The sequence below is a fragment of the Simochromis diagramma genome, unplaced genomic scaffold (genome assembly GCF_900408965.1).
Source record: "Simochromis diagramma unplaced genomic scaffold, fSimDia1.1 OVJJ01000766.1, whole genome shotgun sequence".
NCBI classification, from domain to species: Eukaryota; Metazoa; Chordata; class Actinopteri; order Cichliformes; family Cichlidae; genus Simochromis; species Simochromis diagramma.
This window is the reverse complement of record NW_024386828.1, coordinates 237,422-256,334: the sequence shown is the minus strand read 5'-3', so window position 1 is coordinate 256,334 and position 18,913 is coordinate 237,422. Positions and strand designations below refer to the sequence as shown.

The window sequence follows — 18,913 nt, the reverse complement described above, 5'->3', positions numbered from 1 at the left end:
ACTCACATTAAGCAGCAACACTCCCCCATGCTTCTACAACTCCACATGATAGGATCTCTTCCGACACCTAGGACACAATCTGGAGACACCAGAGAAAACCATCCTCCCACATCCAGTTCATCCCCAGCTTATATGACCTCAGAGAGGTGATTGCTGACTGGGCCCAGGTAGTAAATGAGGCCAATGAACAGCAGCTGTGTCCTGGGGAGAGAGAAGAGTGACAGGGAGGGTGGAGCAAGAGAGGAGGAGGCGGAGAGAGACCACACCCCCACAAGGGCAATTTCAAGAAGAGGCCCTGCTAGGGCCATAACATTTAGAATCACTTTTAGTCACATTAGCAGCTGTGTAGATTATAGACTATTGAGGTTTATTTTAAGTAGAAATCAAGTATGATTGTTTAATCAAAGAAAAAGTGGTCTTATCAAAAAATTAACATTTCAGTCTGTATGTTGAGATTTAATGGAGTTACTAATTCTTTGCAGCTGAGTGTGAAGAGGACACAGAAACCAACCAAATCAAGATGTTTCACTGTTCAGACCGTGACTTTGTTCTCATCCATCCTCCGTGTGCATCGTGGGCTTCTTACTCTGTTTCCTTGTGGATTCTTATCCTCTGTTTCGTTTTAGTCAAAGGTAAATAAATCTGTTTCTACCAAACTCTTCTTGAGTCTTACATAATTCTCTTTAACTGATGATTATATTTTAGGCATTGATTCACTTTGACGTGTTAAAAATGTTTCCAATGTGACTTTTTACAATGCTCACATATAGTTTATAAACCATCTGTTTGTCTTCAATAAGGAGGAGACAGTGTGTCAGGTTACAGCAAGTTTCCTGTAACCACGAGTACAGACAAATTAACTTCCCCTTGACTCTGTCCTTGTGATATATTCAAGACTTAAACACGTGTTGTGAGATAATAATTAAATGCACAGATTGGTGACAGTGTTTGGAACCATAAGGCAACAAAATAGAAAAATAAACTAGGCTCTGCCTGCCTTCCATCTCTTCATCTCATCTAGCACTCTCCACTTGCTGTCCATCTGAGAACAAGGTGCAATTTGCTATTGCATTAAACTATTATTTAACTATCCACACTTAACAACTCTTGCACCTAATCCATAATAAATTAATGATAGAAATATATATTATATAACCAAAACATTGCGTTTATTATTGTTTTTATACTTGAATACCTCTGCAATACAACAACTGGTATGCTCCTTTTGTCACGGTTTCCTCCTCATCTCCTTAGATAGCATATCTAGACAATGCATATACACGCATATTTAGTTTTTATGTTTATGAGTTTTTAGTGAAATATAAGCCCTCCAGAAAAAAAGGGAAAGTCCTGTAACTAACTTTAAATCCAAATATGTTCCCTAAAACGGTGGACAGAGCTACAGACCCATGACAGCCTTACACAGGTAGCCAGCAGCTATGACCAGCACTACTTGTGCAGTTAATAAAAAGACAGGTAATGTTTGTCGCGCTGTTGCACACACAGCACGCTCGTTTGTTTCAGTTTGTCAGTTGTCACAAGACAGCTTACCAACCTGTACATAATAAGCTAATACTCCTGTATGCTGTACACCTACTTACTGGTTTTTGTTGCATGAGTCGGCATCCCCCAATTTTATTGTGTTTCTCATACAGGCCCGCACCACATTTTCTTGTTAGTAACGGTAAGTGCGTTGAAATGATAGAAATATTAATTAGTTAGATTACTAGTTACTGAAAAAACAATGCTGTTATTCTCATCATCCCAGCATACTTAATAAAATGTTTGTTGCTGTATGGAAATGTCATATGATTTCCACTGCAATCGAAATGAACATGTAATCTATCATTTTGTCCACATGATCCCAGACAGGAAACAAGACTTTAACAAACAGCCGAGGGAATCTCCTTTTTTGTGTTGTTGTTGTTGTTGTTGTTGTTTTTTTTTTTTTTTTTATTTACACAAAAATATCATCTACTTCTACTGTTTTCTTATGTTACCTTGCAGGAAAATCTCATCTGGTGTGTCCATCTCAGGTTGTAGCCATGCTGGGTGATGATGTTGTACTTCCATGTCAGCTTAAATTTGCTGTTGATACTAACGCTGAGACTGTGAACTGGATCAAACCTGGTCTGGACCCAGATGTCGTCCATCTTCATAAAGATGGACGGCTGGTGTTTGAGAACCAAAACCCATCTTATCACTTTCGTACACGAGTCTTTGTGGATGAACTGATCAAAGGAAACTTCTCGCTTAAAATATTCAATGTCAAACTCTCTGATGAAGGAACGTACAGATGCTCCATTCCCTGGATACGTGAAGAAGCTTCCATTGTTCTCACTGTTGGTGAGTCAAAACATTTAAACAAACCGGATTTAAAGTATAAAGAAGCTGTATGATAGGTGGAAAAGAGTTAGCAATGCCTTCTTTGCTCTTATCAGGGTCAGCATCTACACCCGTCATAAAGGTGATGTCAAATATCAGCAGCAGGATGGTGTTACAGTGTGAGTCTGCAGGCTGGTATCCAAAGCCTGAGCTGCTGTGGTTGGATGGTGAGGGAAACCTCCTCTCTGCTGGACCTACAGAGACCCTCAGAGGTCCTGATGACCTCTATACTGTCAGCAGCAGAGTGACTGTGGAGAAGAGACACAGCAACAACATCACCTGCAGAGTCCAGCAGAAGGAAATAAGCCAGAGCAGAGAGACACATAAACATGTTCCAGGTAATAATGACTCACATTCAGAAACAATCTATTCCATTATTTTGACTTTAAAATGTTTGTCACTTTCATTTTTCCCTCCAGTGGTAAAATCACACACACTTCTTCTAATCCAGTGTATGATGGTTTGTTTTGTCCTTTGAGGTGAACACATCAGTGACTCTACATTAATTAGCTGTATCGGCGTTGGAGCAGCTTTCTTGATGTGTATTATAGTGATGTTTGTTACATGGAAACTGAAGGAGAAGCAAAGTGGTGAGTCAGAAATTCTTTTTTTTTATTGTCAATGTTATCTGCAATAAAAAATCAATACACTGTAGGAGTAAATTTATATGTCATTTGATACAGAGGAACAGAGGAACACCAAACAGAGCACAGAGACACACATAGATGTTCCAGGTAATAATGACTCACATGTAAGGGAAAAAAATCTCTGTATTGCTTGATTTTTGATCTACTCATGACCAGTTTTAGATTTTGTTTTTACTTTTTATCTTGTCTGACAATATAACCATGCATATTATATCCACTGTTCACTGTATCATTCATGCTGTAGTGGTTATGTATATTTGCTGGACAATTTTGTTTTTATGTAAGATTAGATTTTCCTTTTACTCACTTTATCAAACTCACTTTATCAAACTCACTTTATCAAACTTTATATGAGAACATCCAGTTTCTGTGACACTACACTGTCAGTATCCTCATGTGTCAGCTCATACTTAGAACCTTAATGTTTCATGGGGATTTATTCTGTACTGAAAATACTGGGATAACCTTTCAACCCTTTAAACTTTGAAGGTAAAATTTAAGTATCGATGATTCATTTTTGTGATTTAAACTAATACTACTCTGTGTTTTCAAATTTAAAAATCATCTAGTCAACATATTTTATAATACTAGGAAAACCTCATATAAGGAATTAAAAACAAAAGGAAAAATGACTGAAGAGGAGCCCCTGGCATCAAGGACCCATCAAGGACTATATTTAAAACTGACTCAGAACTTCATTATAGTTTCAGACATGTGTTTGTTATTTCAGTAAAAATGAAATAATACTGTTTTACTTTTCTCTTATTCATATTTTTTTCTCTTAATCATATTTATGATTATTATTAAAAAGCTATTTACACTTAATTTCCAGATTACAGCAAACAAAATCCAAGTGTAGTAAATATTTAAATGAATGGTAACTGTGTCATTTATCTGTATTTGTAGACCACATGAATGATGGAAGTGAACAGACAGAAGAAGAAAATAATGACATAACTCTCTTTGATAACAACCAGACGGTAACATCAACACAGGGACTGCTGGAAAGTGAGAAAAGGTGGTACGAGTCGTTTCAAAGATTTGACTGAATGACCAGGAATGACTTTTTCAGTTATGGCTCCTGACCATGTTAAGATGACCCCTCACTGCCTGTTTTATAAAATAGTTAAAAAATCATTTTTTATTCCTTTGCTTTTAACTTTGAATGAGTGATGTCTTCTCACCTTGTATTTATTGTTGTTTATATTGTTTTGCATTTCAGTGTTTTGTATATCACTTTGTTGATTTCTGATGTTTTAAAATCAGTGCTCTATTCTCTAATTTGACTGAATTTATTTTCTTAGTGTTTATATAATCGTACCACTTCTCCCTGTGTGATATGCTGGTCATTTTTTGTGCGCATCAAAACAAGTTGCTCTTTGCACTTGAAACCTTTTTTTTCTACAACCAGTTGTGATTGTTGCTGCTTGTAGATCTGTCCAAGAATCAGGTGTAATTCATAAACAATTAACAAGTAGAAATACCAAGCAGCAGAGAATCAAATATCATTTAGGATCTTAAACAGTCGGTAAGAGTGAAGGAGAGAGGAGCGAGCAGCAGCAGGACATAACTGTTAACAAACATAACTCACATGAACCTGTAGGGAACAATACTGCAGTAACACAGTAATACACGTATTTATCACATATTAAACTAAAGTAGAGGAATCCTCAATGTAAACTATCAATCAGGAGTCACAAGTTGATCTTCAGCTTTGGAAACTTTTTTTTTTTTTTATCTCTGAACTTAAAACTCATCATGTTTGATGATTTTGCACACAGAATACAAAAAACAAAAGTACAACAAATTTATCATGTGGAATTTCAAGTACTGAGGTGTGTTAAACAGAATTCAGTATTTACTGTTAAACTACTGTAACTGCATTGATTTTTAACCCAGAATAGTCGTTATATCCACCTGCAGACTGATGAAAGGAGTGAAATGTGTTTAAAAATTGTTCTCTAGATATCATAATCTTATGTGATGTTAAATGACATGTTGTTCCTTTTTGTTCACCCTGAAGATTCAGTAAGCTTCTTTGTGTAATTCATATTTTGTTTTTGCCTTCATCACCTCCAGATGACCATGAGATTTAAAAAGGTGCTCACTGTACGCAGGGTTTTTACCCATTTAGAGTCACTCAAAGTCTTTACTGCAGGGGTTTATTCATCCTGACAAACTAGAGCTTACCACTAGAGGGAGCTACATACTTTTCTGCTGCCTGCTGCTCAGCATAAAGGAAACACAATCTAAAGACGATGTGACTGCTGTCAGTAGTGTTTGTGATTGGTCAGATGCTGCCAACTCCATTGCTTCACATGAATGTGCTATTACCTGGTTGGGAAACCCTCGGTTGACTTATTGAGTCCTTGTGTCCTGATCATTTAACGCAATTATATACACAACTTAATCAAAAATAAAGATATCTGTAGCTTTAATTTGAATAATAATAAATGCGGCTTTGAGTTTTTATATGTAGCATTTTAAAACTGAACCCAAGTTTTGTCATTTTAAAAAAGGAAATTGATCTGTCACATTTACATTTTATGGAAGAAAGTGTTAAATATTTTGGAATTCTGTTCATATGTCAATAAATTTATTTAAAAAAAAATTCCTGTTATGCGTTTTTAAAAACTTTTAAAAACACAAATTCTGTATGACATTTGTAAAATATACATAAAATCAAAACACAAATCTTTCTATCTGTCCATCTATCGATATATATATATATATGTGTGTGTGTGTGTGTGTGTGTTTTACAAATGCTTCTTCGTGAGATACACTGAAATGGAAAAACCCTTTAAGTAACATAAAACTGGGCTATGGAGGAGTGTTTGAGTCAGATGAAACTGATGCTTCCTCCTCTGTATGTGACTTTGTGCAGACTGTCCCAGCGGTGGACTCAGCTGGTGGAGCAGAGAGAGATCTCTCCAGAATATCCAATCAGAGCTATTTTATACAAAATTAAGGTGTCATTTATCCCTCAGGTGTCTCTGGGTTTAAGGCTCTTTTTTCATGTACACACTACAACAATAATTTTCTTACCATACTCTCACACGTTGAAAATAAGGACACCTATTTTCAAATGCTGTATATAGACTACTGTTCAGCACTCAACACTGTCATCCCAAACAGACTGGTGGGAAAGCTTTCCACTCTTGGACTTACACCTCCCTCTGTCACTGGGTCCTGCACTTCCTCACAGGCAGACCTTAGGCAGTCAGAGTTGGTACAAGGACATCAGGTACAAAGATAATGAGCACAGGGACTGTCCAAGGCTGTGTGCTCAGTCCACTCCTGTACACCCTCTTCACCTATGACTGCGTCCAGCAAACACCACAGGAGTGTGAAAGCAACGTCAACCACACTAAAAAACAGCTTCTATCCACAGGCCGTCAGGCTACTGAATCACTGACTTATTATCAAACTGTGATTATCTTTAACCTGTAAATCTGCAATTTTGTTTATTTATATACAACATAATACAACATAAACTATTATATTATATTATGTTTTATTATATTACCACTGTGACACTGTTGCAACTACTTGCACTTTAAACTCTGACTACACCCACACATAAGCTACAAACATAAACACCTTTTTTACTTTATTTATTATTTTCTGTGCTCAAAATTAAGTTTACTCTTTATTTTAGTTAGTTGTTTTTTTGTTGTATGAAGGGAAAGTAATTCTTACTTGTAAAGTAAGAACTTCATTGCCATGTGTAACCACTTGTGTTTTGCAGTGTATATGACAATAAACTTGTTGAATCTTGAATCAACATCTTCATGGGAAAAACTCATCACCTTGCTCCTTCTTCTTTATTAACATGGGAACTTCTCAGATTTCTTGGATTTTTCCTCACAGCTACTATGAAGTAGCTCCTCACTGAGATAATGAACACATTGAACATTCTCACAGTTATGTGCCAAAAGAACTTCTAAAGACAACAAAGATATAAGATTTACAATAAGTAGTCCATCTCTTACTGTGTTTTGTCTGTTGCAGACAATAATCAGTCGTCAATCAGGCTTTTTTTAAACAACCCCTTCTGAACATTTTTTAAAAACAGAGTATTGACTGAACCAATGTGACAAGGTTAATAAAAAGAAACTTCTTGGTCTCTAACACCTACACAACAAAGCGACGATAAAAAAAAATGTATTGTGGATAAAAACTGTGGTTAATCTCTTGAGTACAGTTTTTATGGTTGAGTCAGTTAGAGGTCATTGTTTCAGTGGTTTAACAAACAACATTCCTCTGATAATGGTCAGGTACAAGAACAGAAAACTGAGTGAAAAAGCAGCCAACATGTCCAACAAAGCTTTAAAGACCTTTAGAAAGTTTGTAGAACTATTGAACATTAAAAAAATAAGTAAAATATAGTCTTGTCATTTGAAGCAAAATATAAAGAACTAAAATGTTCCATAACTCAGAAAACTAAAAATAAAATGTATTTTTAATGTGTTTTTTCGTGTGTTTTGATTTTATTTACTCATTGAATTTAGGTGACACTATAAAAATTAACAAATGATGGGTGGACCTTTTTCTAATCAGCTCAAAACAAACATGGCTGCAGCATAACACTTAAACAAATAAGAGAAGTGAAGCAATGGTTCAATGGCAATGACAAAAAGTAATAAACAATAAACTCTTAATATCTATCAGACTGCTAGCAGCATGTTTAGGTTTGCGTTCACATCTACCCCTTTTTTATTTCTTTGTCGCACACACAGATCATGACCATATCAGAATGCACAACTGTACGCACATTCACTTCTCTTTTCCTAACCACATTTTTTCCCAACTGCTTCAGACTCTTGCTTCACAGCTCTGAGGTCTGCACATACTTCTGTTAACAGCCATCAGATCTGATGATATCTGGGTCATTTCTCTGTTCCCGGATTTAGCTGTGGTGTGGTAGAGTGGGGCAAAAAAGTATTTAGTCAGCCACCGATTGTGCAAGTTCCCCCACCTAAAATGATGACAGAGGTCAGTAATTTGCACCAGAGGTACACTTCAACTGTGAGAGACAGAATGTGAAAAAAAAAAAAAAAAAATCCATGAATCCACATGGTAGGATTTGTAAGGAATTTATTCGTAAATCAGGGTGGAAAATAAGTATTTGGTCAATAACAAAAATACAACTCAGTACTTTGTAACATAACCTTTGTTGGCAATAACAGAGGTCAAACGTTTACTATGGGTCTTTACCAGGTTTGCACACACAGTAGCTGGTATTTTGGCCCATTCCTCCATGCAGATCTTCTCGAGAGCAGTGATGTTTTGGGGCCGTCGCTGAGCAACACGGACTTTCAACTCCCGCCACAGATTTTCTATGGGGTTGAGGTCTGGAGACTGGCTAGGCCACTCCAGGACTTTCAAATGCTTCTTACGGAGCCACTCCTTTGTTGCCCGGGCGGTGTGTTTTGGATCATTGTCATGTTGGAAGACCCAGCCTCGTTTCATCTTCAAAGTTCTCACTGATGGAAGGAGGTTTTGGCTCAAAATCTCACGATACATGGCCCCATTCATTCTGTCCTTAACACGGATCAGTCGTCCTGTCCCCTTGGCAGAAAAACAGCCCCATAGCATGATGTTTCCACCCCCATGCTTCACAGTAGGTATGGTGTTCTTGGGATGCAACTCAGTATTCTTCTTCCTCCAAACACGACGAGTTGAGTTTATACCAAAAAGTTCTACTTTGGTTTCATCTGACCACATGACATTCTCCCAATCCTCTGCTGTATCATCCATGTGCTCTCTGGCAAACTTCAGACGGGCCTGGACATGCACTGGCTTCAGCAGCGGAACACGTCTGGCACTGCGGGATTTGATTCCCTGCCGTTGTAGTGTGTTACTGATGGTGACCTTTGTTACTTTGGTCCCAGCTCTCTGCAGGTCATTCACCAGGTCCCCCCGTGTGGTTCTGGGATCTTTGCTCACCGTTCTCATGATCATTTTGACCCCACGGGATGAGATCTTGCGTGGAGCCCCAGATCGAGGGAGATTATCAGTGGTCTTGTATGTCTTCCATTTTCTGATGATTGCTCCCACAGTTGATTTTTTCACACCAAGCTGCTTGCCTATTGTAGATTCACTCTTCCCAGTCTGGTGCAGGTCTACAATACTTTTCCTGGTGTCCTTCGAAAGCTCTTTGGTCTTGGCCATGGCAGAGTTTGGAGTCTGACTGTTTGAGGCTGTGGACAGGTGTCTTTTATACAGATGATGAGTTCAAACAGGTGCCATTCATACAGGTAACGAGTGGGGGACAGAAAAGCTTCTTACAGAAGACATTACAGGTCTGTGAGAGCCAGAGATTTTCCTTGTTTGAGGTGACCAAATACTTATTTTCCACCCTAATTTACGAATAAATTCTTTACAAATCCTACCATGTGGATTCATGGATTTTTTTTTCACATTCTGTCTCTCATAGTTGAAGTGTACCTCTGGTGCAAATTACTGACCTCTGTCATCATTTTAAGTGGGGGAACTTGCACAATCGGTGGCTGACTAAATACTTTTTTGCCCCACTGTAAATCTGCCATTCTGATATTAAAGTGAACACAAACACATCTGCTTTTATTATGGAGAGAAATATGTCTCAAAGGGTTGCAAATGCGTACGATATGATCCACAACTGTGATTAATTCATCAAATGATTTGCACACATTTCTTTCACACTGAGCATTTGAGCATCTGTGCAAAGCTATCAGCATGTTGTGAGTGAGCGAGAGAGATGTTACATGTAGTTGACGACATTTGTGTGCACAGAAAGGTTTTTGAATGTCCCAAAGTTCAGAGTCCAGTCCATCCTTGGATCCAAATACCTATGTGAGCTGTTTTATCAGACATGAACTGCATGAAGTCCAAGCAGCACTATTTCCTGAGTGATCACACTCTGCAGTCCTGCATGAATGTTAAAGTGACTTCTACAGCTTTGATATGGAGAAGCTCTGCATGTTCAGAAACAGAGGTCACACTAAAAAGTGAGAACAGTATCATATGCTGTTATTTTGCAATAAATATCTATATACTGGCCAGGCTGCCTGCAGTTTGATGACAAAACAGAAGATGAAACACACTGAAAGTCACAAGAAAAAAACATACAAATAGTTTTCATGATTATTTTTTTATTTTAACAGGTAGGCGGTACCATTCGTCTCTTACATTGTTTCATTCGGACTGTCTCTCGTGTTCAGCTTTCATGGTCTGGATGCTTCAAGGTAAACAGGTTTATGTTGCGATGCCCTCATATTGATGACAGCTGTCAGTAACTTTGACAATGAAAAACTTAAACGCGTTTTTTCTCAGACAAGTTCTACATTCAAAAGGAGCAACTGTTCTTTGTCATCGTTTAATGCCTTCATTGAGGTTTATTTGTTAATACTTATCAAGTGAAATGGAAGTTCAGTCTGATCTAAAAATAAGAGTTTCATGTCTGTGTGTTAACAAGCAGATGTAACTTAATTCACAGTGCAAATACTATTAAAACCTGAAATATGCTTGTTTCTAATATAAACAGAGCTAGTACTTATATTTGAATACCTCCCCGATTGTGATATCGGGGTATAGAGCTAGCATCACACCGGCAGTAAAACATCCTTAGCTTAGAACATATACCGCACTTATACCACACTGTAAAGAACAACAACACACTACATTATCATAGCTCCAGATTGACCTTTTTCCAGAGGTTTCTGCGCTTATTCGGATAGTAAAATGCATTATCTAAACTTAACAGGTAGCTAACGAAAGCATGTGACTCACTCGGATTTTTCAAAACAAATAACTTGACAGATGTTTTTCCCTTTGTGGTCAGAGTTTGGGGCCTAATAAAAGAGTAGCTTATTAGCATTTATATTTAAAACAATTTAGTCTCATTAACTGGTTTGTAGTACTGAGGTATTTTCCTGTTGCACTCCGAAACACTTGACCGTCATTAGAGGGAAGATCTCATGGGAAGAGACAGGTAACACTTGCACGAGACGCAAGGTCGTCGCAAAACAAAACTGCATCAAAGTGCGCCCTTGTGACAATAATATGCTATAGTTTTAGATGATGAAAAAGGATTTTGTAACCCTGTATTTTACATCGGCATTAATTTTGGGATTTTAATGATTTCTTTACTATTATTATTATTATTATTATTATTATTATTATTATTATTTACTTTGAACTCTACAGCATTCATCTTTAATGACTTAAAAATAGGAGCTGGCCCCAAGTTTGAATTTATTTGGATCTTCAGTAAACAAACTGCACAAAGACTCAAAGAATGTGTCCATCACTCTGTGAGCTGCTTAAAATGTGATGAGAATTTAAAAGGCAGAAGCATATTTGTCTAACTTTATCAGAAAGTAAACGTAGGAAACAAACAAACACATGTTGTTGCTTCCTTCCTGTTAGATTGAGTCATTATTATATATCTGTATATACAGTGGTTATACAGATATATGTGTATACTACTATAATAGGGATATTAAAATGAACTACAGGGTTATTACACCGTGTCTTTAAATACAATAAGTGAGCTGATGTTACGGTCGTTCCTTTTCGCCCAAAGGTTATGTACTAGACAGTAAAATCAGAAAATAGTCACCATGATGGTCCATATGTTGATTTAGTGGTTAGCTTGGTGCCTCACAGCAAAAAATTTGCTGGTTAAAATCTCAGCTGGAATCTTTCTATGTGGAGTTTGGTTCAGTTTTTAATAAAATCAGGAGCATCAGGAGATAAAAAATAAAACAAAATCTAGAAATATTCATACTGTATCAAACACTTGCCTGATTGTTGACTTCTGTATTCCCTACAAAGGTGAGCTGTCCTGCTTCTTTCTACTTCACTGGAGCTGCTGTCTGCAATATCCTGCAGCTATGAAAGCATCTCTGAAGTCTCTTTGTTTTCTTTACAGCTGATCGAGAGGAGCAGACACACTCCTGTGTAAAAACTCAACCCTAACCTGACCACCATTCTCTGCATCGTTTACAAGTTAGAACCTGTTGTCTAAGATGCTGCAGATGCTCTACAGAGCCCAGTTATTCTTTTCAACATATTCACTATTTCTCAGCCTCGAACAGTCTGCTGCTGATCTCAGTAAATGAACATGTTCCCTCTGTCCCTGAGCTCAGATTTGCAGGTGTGATTAAAGAGGGATGAAGTTATAAGGCTTTTTGTCAAACTTCCACCAATATGTCATTAAGTTGACCTAATGGTTTCAGATTTGTTGGATTGTTGACATTACTCCACTCTACACCCATATAAATCATGTTCTTCTCTATCAGCAGATTTTAAAATGAAGCTGCACTGTGAGTGCCGAGGATCTTGTGGAAATGGTGTCACTTGCATTCTCAGATTGATTCTTCCAGTTTCAACCACAGCAATGTTTACTGCTTCCTCTTTTAAATCACCTCTCTTGGTTTAATATGTTCCTGTTAGAAAAAGCTACTGAACTGAGGAGAGTCAGTGCACATGCCCTTATTTGAGATGCAAACCAGCCTAATTTTGGCATATTATGAAGTGAAACCAAATGCTGAAGTGCAGACTGTAAACAGCAGCAGAAACAGGATGTTTGTATTATTTGAGCTTCTGTTGAGCAAATTGATGTTGTCATTGGGAATTCATTCATTTAATTAATGGCACAGACACTCAGAGGTACGAGTCCTGATTTTCTTTTTGATATCTTAAAAATAATGGTGCACTTTTTATTAATGCCACACTATTAAACATAAATAAGGTTTTAAAATGTGTTAATTCATCATTTATGTAACATTACTCCTCTTTAGTGTGTCATTTATAAATACAAATAGTTATTATTAGCAGTGATGTAAAAACAGTGATGTAAAAACAGTGATAGATGTACATTGTGCATACAAATACAAATATCTGCATTTAGTAATGGCGTACAATGGAGTACAGTGCTACCAAAATAATTGTAATCATCAGAGCTTCCATTGTTCCCTGAAGACTATACTGAAATGTACAAGCCTTTATACTGGGAGGTAGAGGAGATGACTGGTTAAATATCTCACTTTGATTCATATTTTAGGATCTGAATGAGTTCCACTGGTGTCTGTTAACCAGTGAATCCATCATTACAACGTTTTAAACAGCACTGAAACTTTCCTGCTGCTTTGTTGCAGACACACCAGAGTCAGAATTAGATGACTTTATTCATCCCAGAGGGGCAATTAACAAACAACCGAGCAGCATAACATTGAAGATGAGGACAATAAGAACAGGCAATGGGAGTGAGATAATAAATACACAGAATATGCAGTGTATACAGTTTTAAAATTACACAGTTTTAAAAATTAAAGTGACTGAAAGGTGAATAAATAACTGTAAGTGATTAAAAGTGAATAAAGTGTCGGCAGTGTAAAAAGAGTGTAGAGTAGTTTATGTTTATGGGTGGAGTTAAAAAGCAGATTGTCTTTGGGGACAAAGGTGGCTCTCCTCCTCTCAGTCCTGCAGGAAATGCAGCGGAGGCGTCGCCCAGAGGGGAGGCATTGAAATGCAGGGTGAAGAATGTGAGAGGGGTCGTTGATGATTTAGGCTGCCTGTCTAAGGGCCTGTTGGCTGAAAACCTGTGAGTTCTGACAGGCAGTCCAATGATTTTAGAGCACATTGCAGTGTGCTGTAGTCTGTTCCTGTTAACATGTTTGAGTCTTCAGTACTGAATGGAAAATCCGTTTCTTCCTTTTTTTGTGGTTTTGTTTTTCAAGTATGAAACGTCCATGACGTCAAAGGGGTGAATAGTACCGCCCCCTCGATGGAGCCTCCCAACCATTGAGCGATAGTCTCCAAGCGCTCAGTTTTTGGCCAATAGAAAAAAGGAATCCAATCGGCTCGAGATCTCGATAAAGGGTCGGGACGAGAAAGAAAGGGAGCTAAAAAAAACCATTTTGACATTTGTTTCGGTTACATCGAGGTGGCGGTACTATACATGTGGGTGCGGGAACTAAGCCGTTGTGGTTTCCAGTCACAGTTTGCACAGGTTTTCATGGTCTGGACGCTTCAAGGTAAACAGGTTTATGTTGAGATACCTTCATGTTGTAGATGATGAAAGCTGTCAGTGACTTTGACACTGAAAAACTTAAACGTGGTGTTTCTCAGAAAAGTTTGGCACTCATTAGAAGCGACTGTTCTTTGTCAACAATTATTGGCTTTATTGAGGTTTATTTGTAATACTTATGAAGTAAAACGGAACTAAAAGTTCAGTCTGATCTAAAAATATGACTCTAATGTCTGAGTGTTGAGATTTAACAGAGTTATTAACTGTTTTCCACCTTCTGCAGCACACCCTCTTCTCCAGTTTGTCTCCTGCTTTACGTCTGCAGACTGACACAGATCCACATTTATACCTGTGTACTGTGGCTGTGGACATTTGCGTGGCGTGTTTTTATTATTTCTTTCTTCTTTAGAGTACCAGAGTGCCTGAATGCCTCCCTGTCAAAGCTGGTTGCTGCTGACACTCCATGGAGGGGGTTCCACTTTGGATTTTAATCCTGTGCTTCAGATTCATTAAAGGTAAATAAAGCTGTTTCTATCAGACTGTACTTTGACTTAATTTTGTATCTAACTGGTAAGTAATGCTGAGAGATATTTTTCCAATATTAATTTTTAATGTTCACATGGCATTTATTAACCATCCACTTTTCAAAACAACCAAGCTGACACTGTCAGGTTAACAGCTAAGATAAGGCGCAGTCAGGCTGCAGCATAACACACAAGAGAAAATGTCACTTCCCAGTCGTTCAACAAGAAAAAAGTCCGTCCCCCCCCCCCCCCCCCCCCCCCGCGCGTGCGCACACACACGCACGCACAAACACATCCTCCAAACACACACACCCATATTTTGCTCCATTGTGGTTTATTTCACACCTCAAACATTTAGTAAATACAAGTAATCTGCAATACATTACAGGTAGTAAGAAAATAAACTACTAACTCTTTTAGGCTACGTCCGCACCTACACGGGTATTTTTTAAAACGCAGCTGTTTCGTCCACACGTAAACGGCGTTTTGAATCAGCGAAAACTGAGATTTTTTAAAACTCTTTTTTTGCGTTTACGTGTGGACGAGGAATACAGAGTTCATCACGCAACGTCAAAGGTATGTGCCTTTTTTCACGTCACGCTGTGCGCCACGTTATTGCTTACATGAGATGAATTGCAGATAGGCAGATAGAGACAAAATACCGTTAATCTGACTATCTGCAGGTTTTACACGCTTACATATAGGGACGCAGTTACTGTCCCTCTATTTAGAAAGGCAGAGGCGTCACGGTGTAATTATTTTACGTGTAGTTGTTTTTTTCCTGTGTAATTATATTCAACATTGTTATCAATACATTTTTCAAAAATGCCCCTCTGTGCAAAATGGGTTTAAAAACATAAACAACTGTAGGATACTGTTTGTCCGGGATTTGAACAGCCCAGCGGTGTTCCCGAAGAAGGAAAAACCAATTCTGCAGGGGAGACCTACCTCAGCACTTGTGCAGGTGAAACCAAAGAGAAGATATGCTTCACCATATTTTCTTTGGCTTACAATAAAGTTGGTTTGGAAACATATTCAGTGATGCTTCATCTCCTGCTTTGTGTTTGTCTGGGCGCCCCGTGCTAGCAGTGTCCAAGCATTGTTTGTTTTGTTTTTTTCCCCTTTTCAACCCGCGCCCCCCCCCTGCAATGGCTCTGTGCCCCCCCTAGGGGGCGGGCCCCACACTTTGGGAAGGTCTGCACTAAAGAGTTCACAATAAGACCATTAGATGTCAACAAACACCTCATGACTATGTTAAACACAGCAGTAGTTTTTGTTTCTCCTGCAGCACAATCCTGAAACTGTTTCAGAGTCTGTGTTTCCAAACTGAGCTGATAAGTGTTTAAAGTGACATCTGTGTTATTATATGATGGAAATAATGGGTTTACATTAAACTTTAAGTAACTTCTCAGTTTGTTTAATCAGATTTTCTTGAACTTTAATTTGAATTCAAAGAACAAAATCAAAATAAATGAAGTCAGTTGAAGCTGCCACAGTCTGTCAGGGACTGAATCTGGACTTTTATAGAAGCTGAAATACAGAAACTGATCCAAGAACAATGAAACACAATAATTGTTTTATTTAGTTGATCTTGTTTTAATAAGTAACTAATAATGAACTCCATTAATGGCACGGCCTTGATAAAGGCGTCCTGCAGCACAGCTCTCTGATGGTTTCATTATTTCCTTCATGCTGAGGAAAAATCATTGTTTCCATGTTTGTCACAGCAGAACTTCATCAGATTATTGTTGTTGATTTTGTAGTTTGTAGATGTGTGTTTGATCTTTTTGAACAAATCAACCAACACAGCAGTGATTTTTGACAGCGTTGTCTCTGACTCACTGTGAAAGGAGTTCTGATGTTGTATAAAGTTGCGAGTGTGTCTGCTCCTCTCTGTCTCCTCAACAGGATCATTTGTAGTGGATGTGACACAGAGCTCCTATCAGGCAGAGGAGAACCACAACATCACACTGGAGTGGACGTTCACCACCAAACCAGACACGTCCATCTCAGCACTGAAGATCCGCTGTAGACTGATAACTGATCAACAACTCTTGACTCTTTATTTTCTTTATGATGGTGTTGAGGTGTCAGAGTTTCAGGATGAAAGGTTTTCAGGACGAGTCCAGAGTGACAAAGACGCCCTCAGAGAAGGACGAATCAGACTCCAGCTGTTCAGACTCAGGACTGAGGACTCGGGTCTGTACATGTGTGACGTGGACACAGGTTATGGCCGCGGCTACAACAGCTGCAGACTCACCGTCTCTGGTAAGACAATTCATTTATACACATGTGATCACTGTGAGCTGTTAAAATAGATCAAGGTTGGATCCTGAGATTTTTGTTTGTAAATCTTACATTTAGTTTTTGAATTTGCAATAACATATCTAACTAACTAAATAAATAAATAACAATAATACAAGCTGTTATCTCTTTAAATAGTTTCAGCCCTCATTACTGTTTACTGGACCTCAATATATTGACAGCCATCAACGCTTTCTAAAGCATTTCATTGAATTATCAGACTAGAACTGTGGTTAATAACATCCATAAACTCTAAGCAGAGTTGGCAAAAGTACAGACGTTCTTTACTTAAGTACAAATACCTAGGTTAAAAAATACATCCCGAAGGACATTTCTACCAGCTATTTTTGTACAAAGGTATTTGATAACTGTGCTGTATTAATATAATAATAAACTAATATAAATACAGAATAATACAAATATTTGAATCTAAATTCTGATACTAATAAATGTTCTCAGTTTGACTCTGTTATGTAGTACAGCTGCAGTTAAAGGAAAACGCTGTGGAGGGCGGAGTACCTAGTTTGTAATGACTCCATTGTAGAGGGTCAATACAAATAGTAAAATGAGTACAGTCAGGGTGTTTTGAAGGAAGGAAGGTTCAGGGCTGAAGCAATCAGCATCATGGGCTCATCCGGTTAGAATAAGAAAAAGCAGCCATCTGATTCAGAATTATTCTCAGGGTTCTCCTTTTATTCTCAAATAAATAAGGCAAAGAAGGAAGGAAACAAAGACACACATGGACTGCCACAGCTGAAAGAAAACAGGAAAACAGATTTAAGTTACTCATTCCCTTAAACAATACATAAAATAAAACCCAAATAGAACCTCACCTCAGCTGCCGCCCCGTGTGGAAGTGAAGAAAGAGTGAGCCAAAAGTGAATGCAGTCCTTATATAATGTGTGACATATAATGTGTGACAGGTGAGTGCAATCGAGGACAAGCACCACACCCAATCAAAGGTGAGAGAACTAAACAAGGTGCATCTGGTGAAGTGAGTGGGTGTGCTGGGATGTGCTAAAAGGTGGGTCTCTACAACACAGGGGTTACAATGGGATTCAGCAGGTGGGGAAACCCTAAGATCTGATGTCCATGTCTTTATACCAGACAGTATACAGTTGGTATAAAGGTGGAATTCAGTGAATTAATCTAACCATCATCATCTTAAATTTACATTTCTACACTTGATATAAACCAGCACCACAGCTTCTGCGCACCAGTCCAACACTGTACTGTACAATAAATTTAGGGCAGTACCACAAGCTTATAAACGTATTTATCCCATAGAAAGCACCAAGTATTTTCATGTGATATTTGCATGACAAAATCTAGTTAGCTTAGTTTTTTTTTGGTAGGAATATCCAATATGATTGAAATTATTACTTAAATGTAAGTTTTAAATGTCTAGTTTATCAAACACCACTGAGCAGTCCTTACTACCAAGTCTAACCCTCTTTCTTCCTCTCTTGTCTTGCTTTCTTATCTTTCTCCATCTCTGAGTGAGGTTAGCTCTCTTTCTTTTCTCTTCATGTGAAATACGGCAGCTGGATCTTTAGCTACAACACACGGTGCCACAAACTGCAAACAGAGTTTTTTTGTTTGTTTGTTTGCTGTTTTTTTTTTTTTTTTTACCTGCTACTTAAATAAAAACAATAACTCCCTTTGTGTTTCCTGGCTAGTGCTAAGTAGGTTTTTGAAGCACCACAAAAACAACTTATGGAAACCTGCACTCCTTCTGACCCACTTTCAACCTCAAGCAATGAGTCTCTTTTTGAAAATTTAAGGAGTAGATAGTGCAAATATTTGTGCTTAAATGTACTGAGTAAAAATAAAAAGTTAGCCGAAAAATAATACTCAAGTAAGCTACAGATACCTGAAAATAATAGTTTAAGGGAAAAGGACCCAAACGCAGGCACTGACATAGATGCGATGAGTGAGCTTTATTTACATGAGGTGATGATACAGACAGAGAAGAGATGGGACGGAAACTAAGAACAAACTTAAACTGGGAAAATCTAATAACTCCATAATAAATC

The 18,913-nt window shown here is 37.9% G+C and overlaps 1 protein-coding gene across 1 annotated transcript in view; it reads left to right on the top strand.

Moving 5' to 3' along the window:
- LOC120730817 (butyrophilin-like protein 10) overlaps positions 1-18,913 on the top strand; it is a 36,889-nt gene that overhangs the window by 5,862 nt on the left and 12,114 nt on the right. The window contains exons 3-4 of the mRNA XM_040027344.1: positions 483-632; positions 2,008-2,346. Of these exons, the coding sequence (XP_039883278.1) occupies positions 521-632; positions 2,008-2,346 (451 nt within the window). The 5' untranslated portion in view covers positions 483-520. The remainder of the gene's footprint in view (positions 1-482; positions 633-2,007; positions 2,347-18,913) is intronic.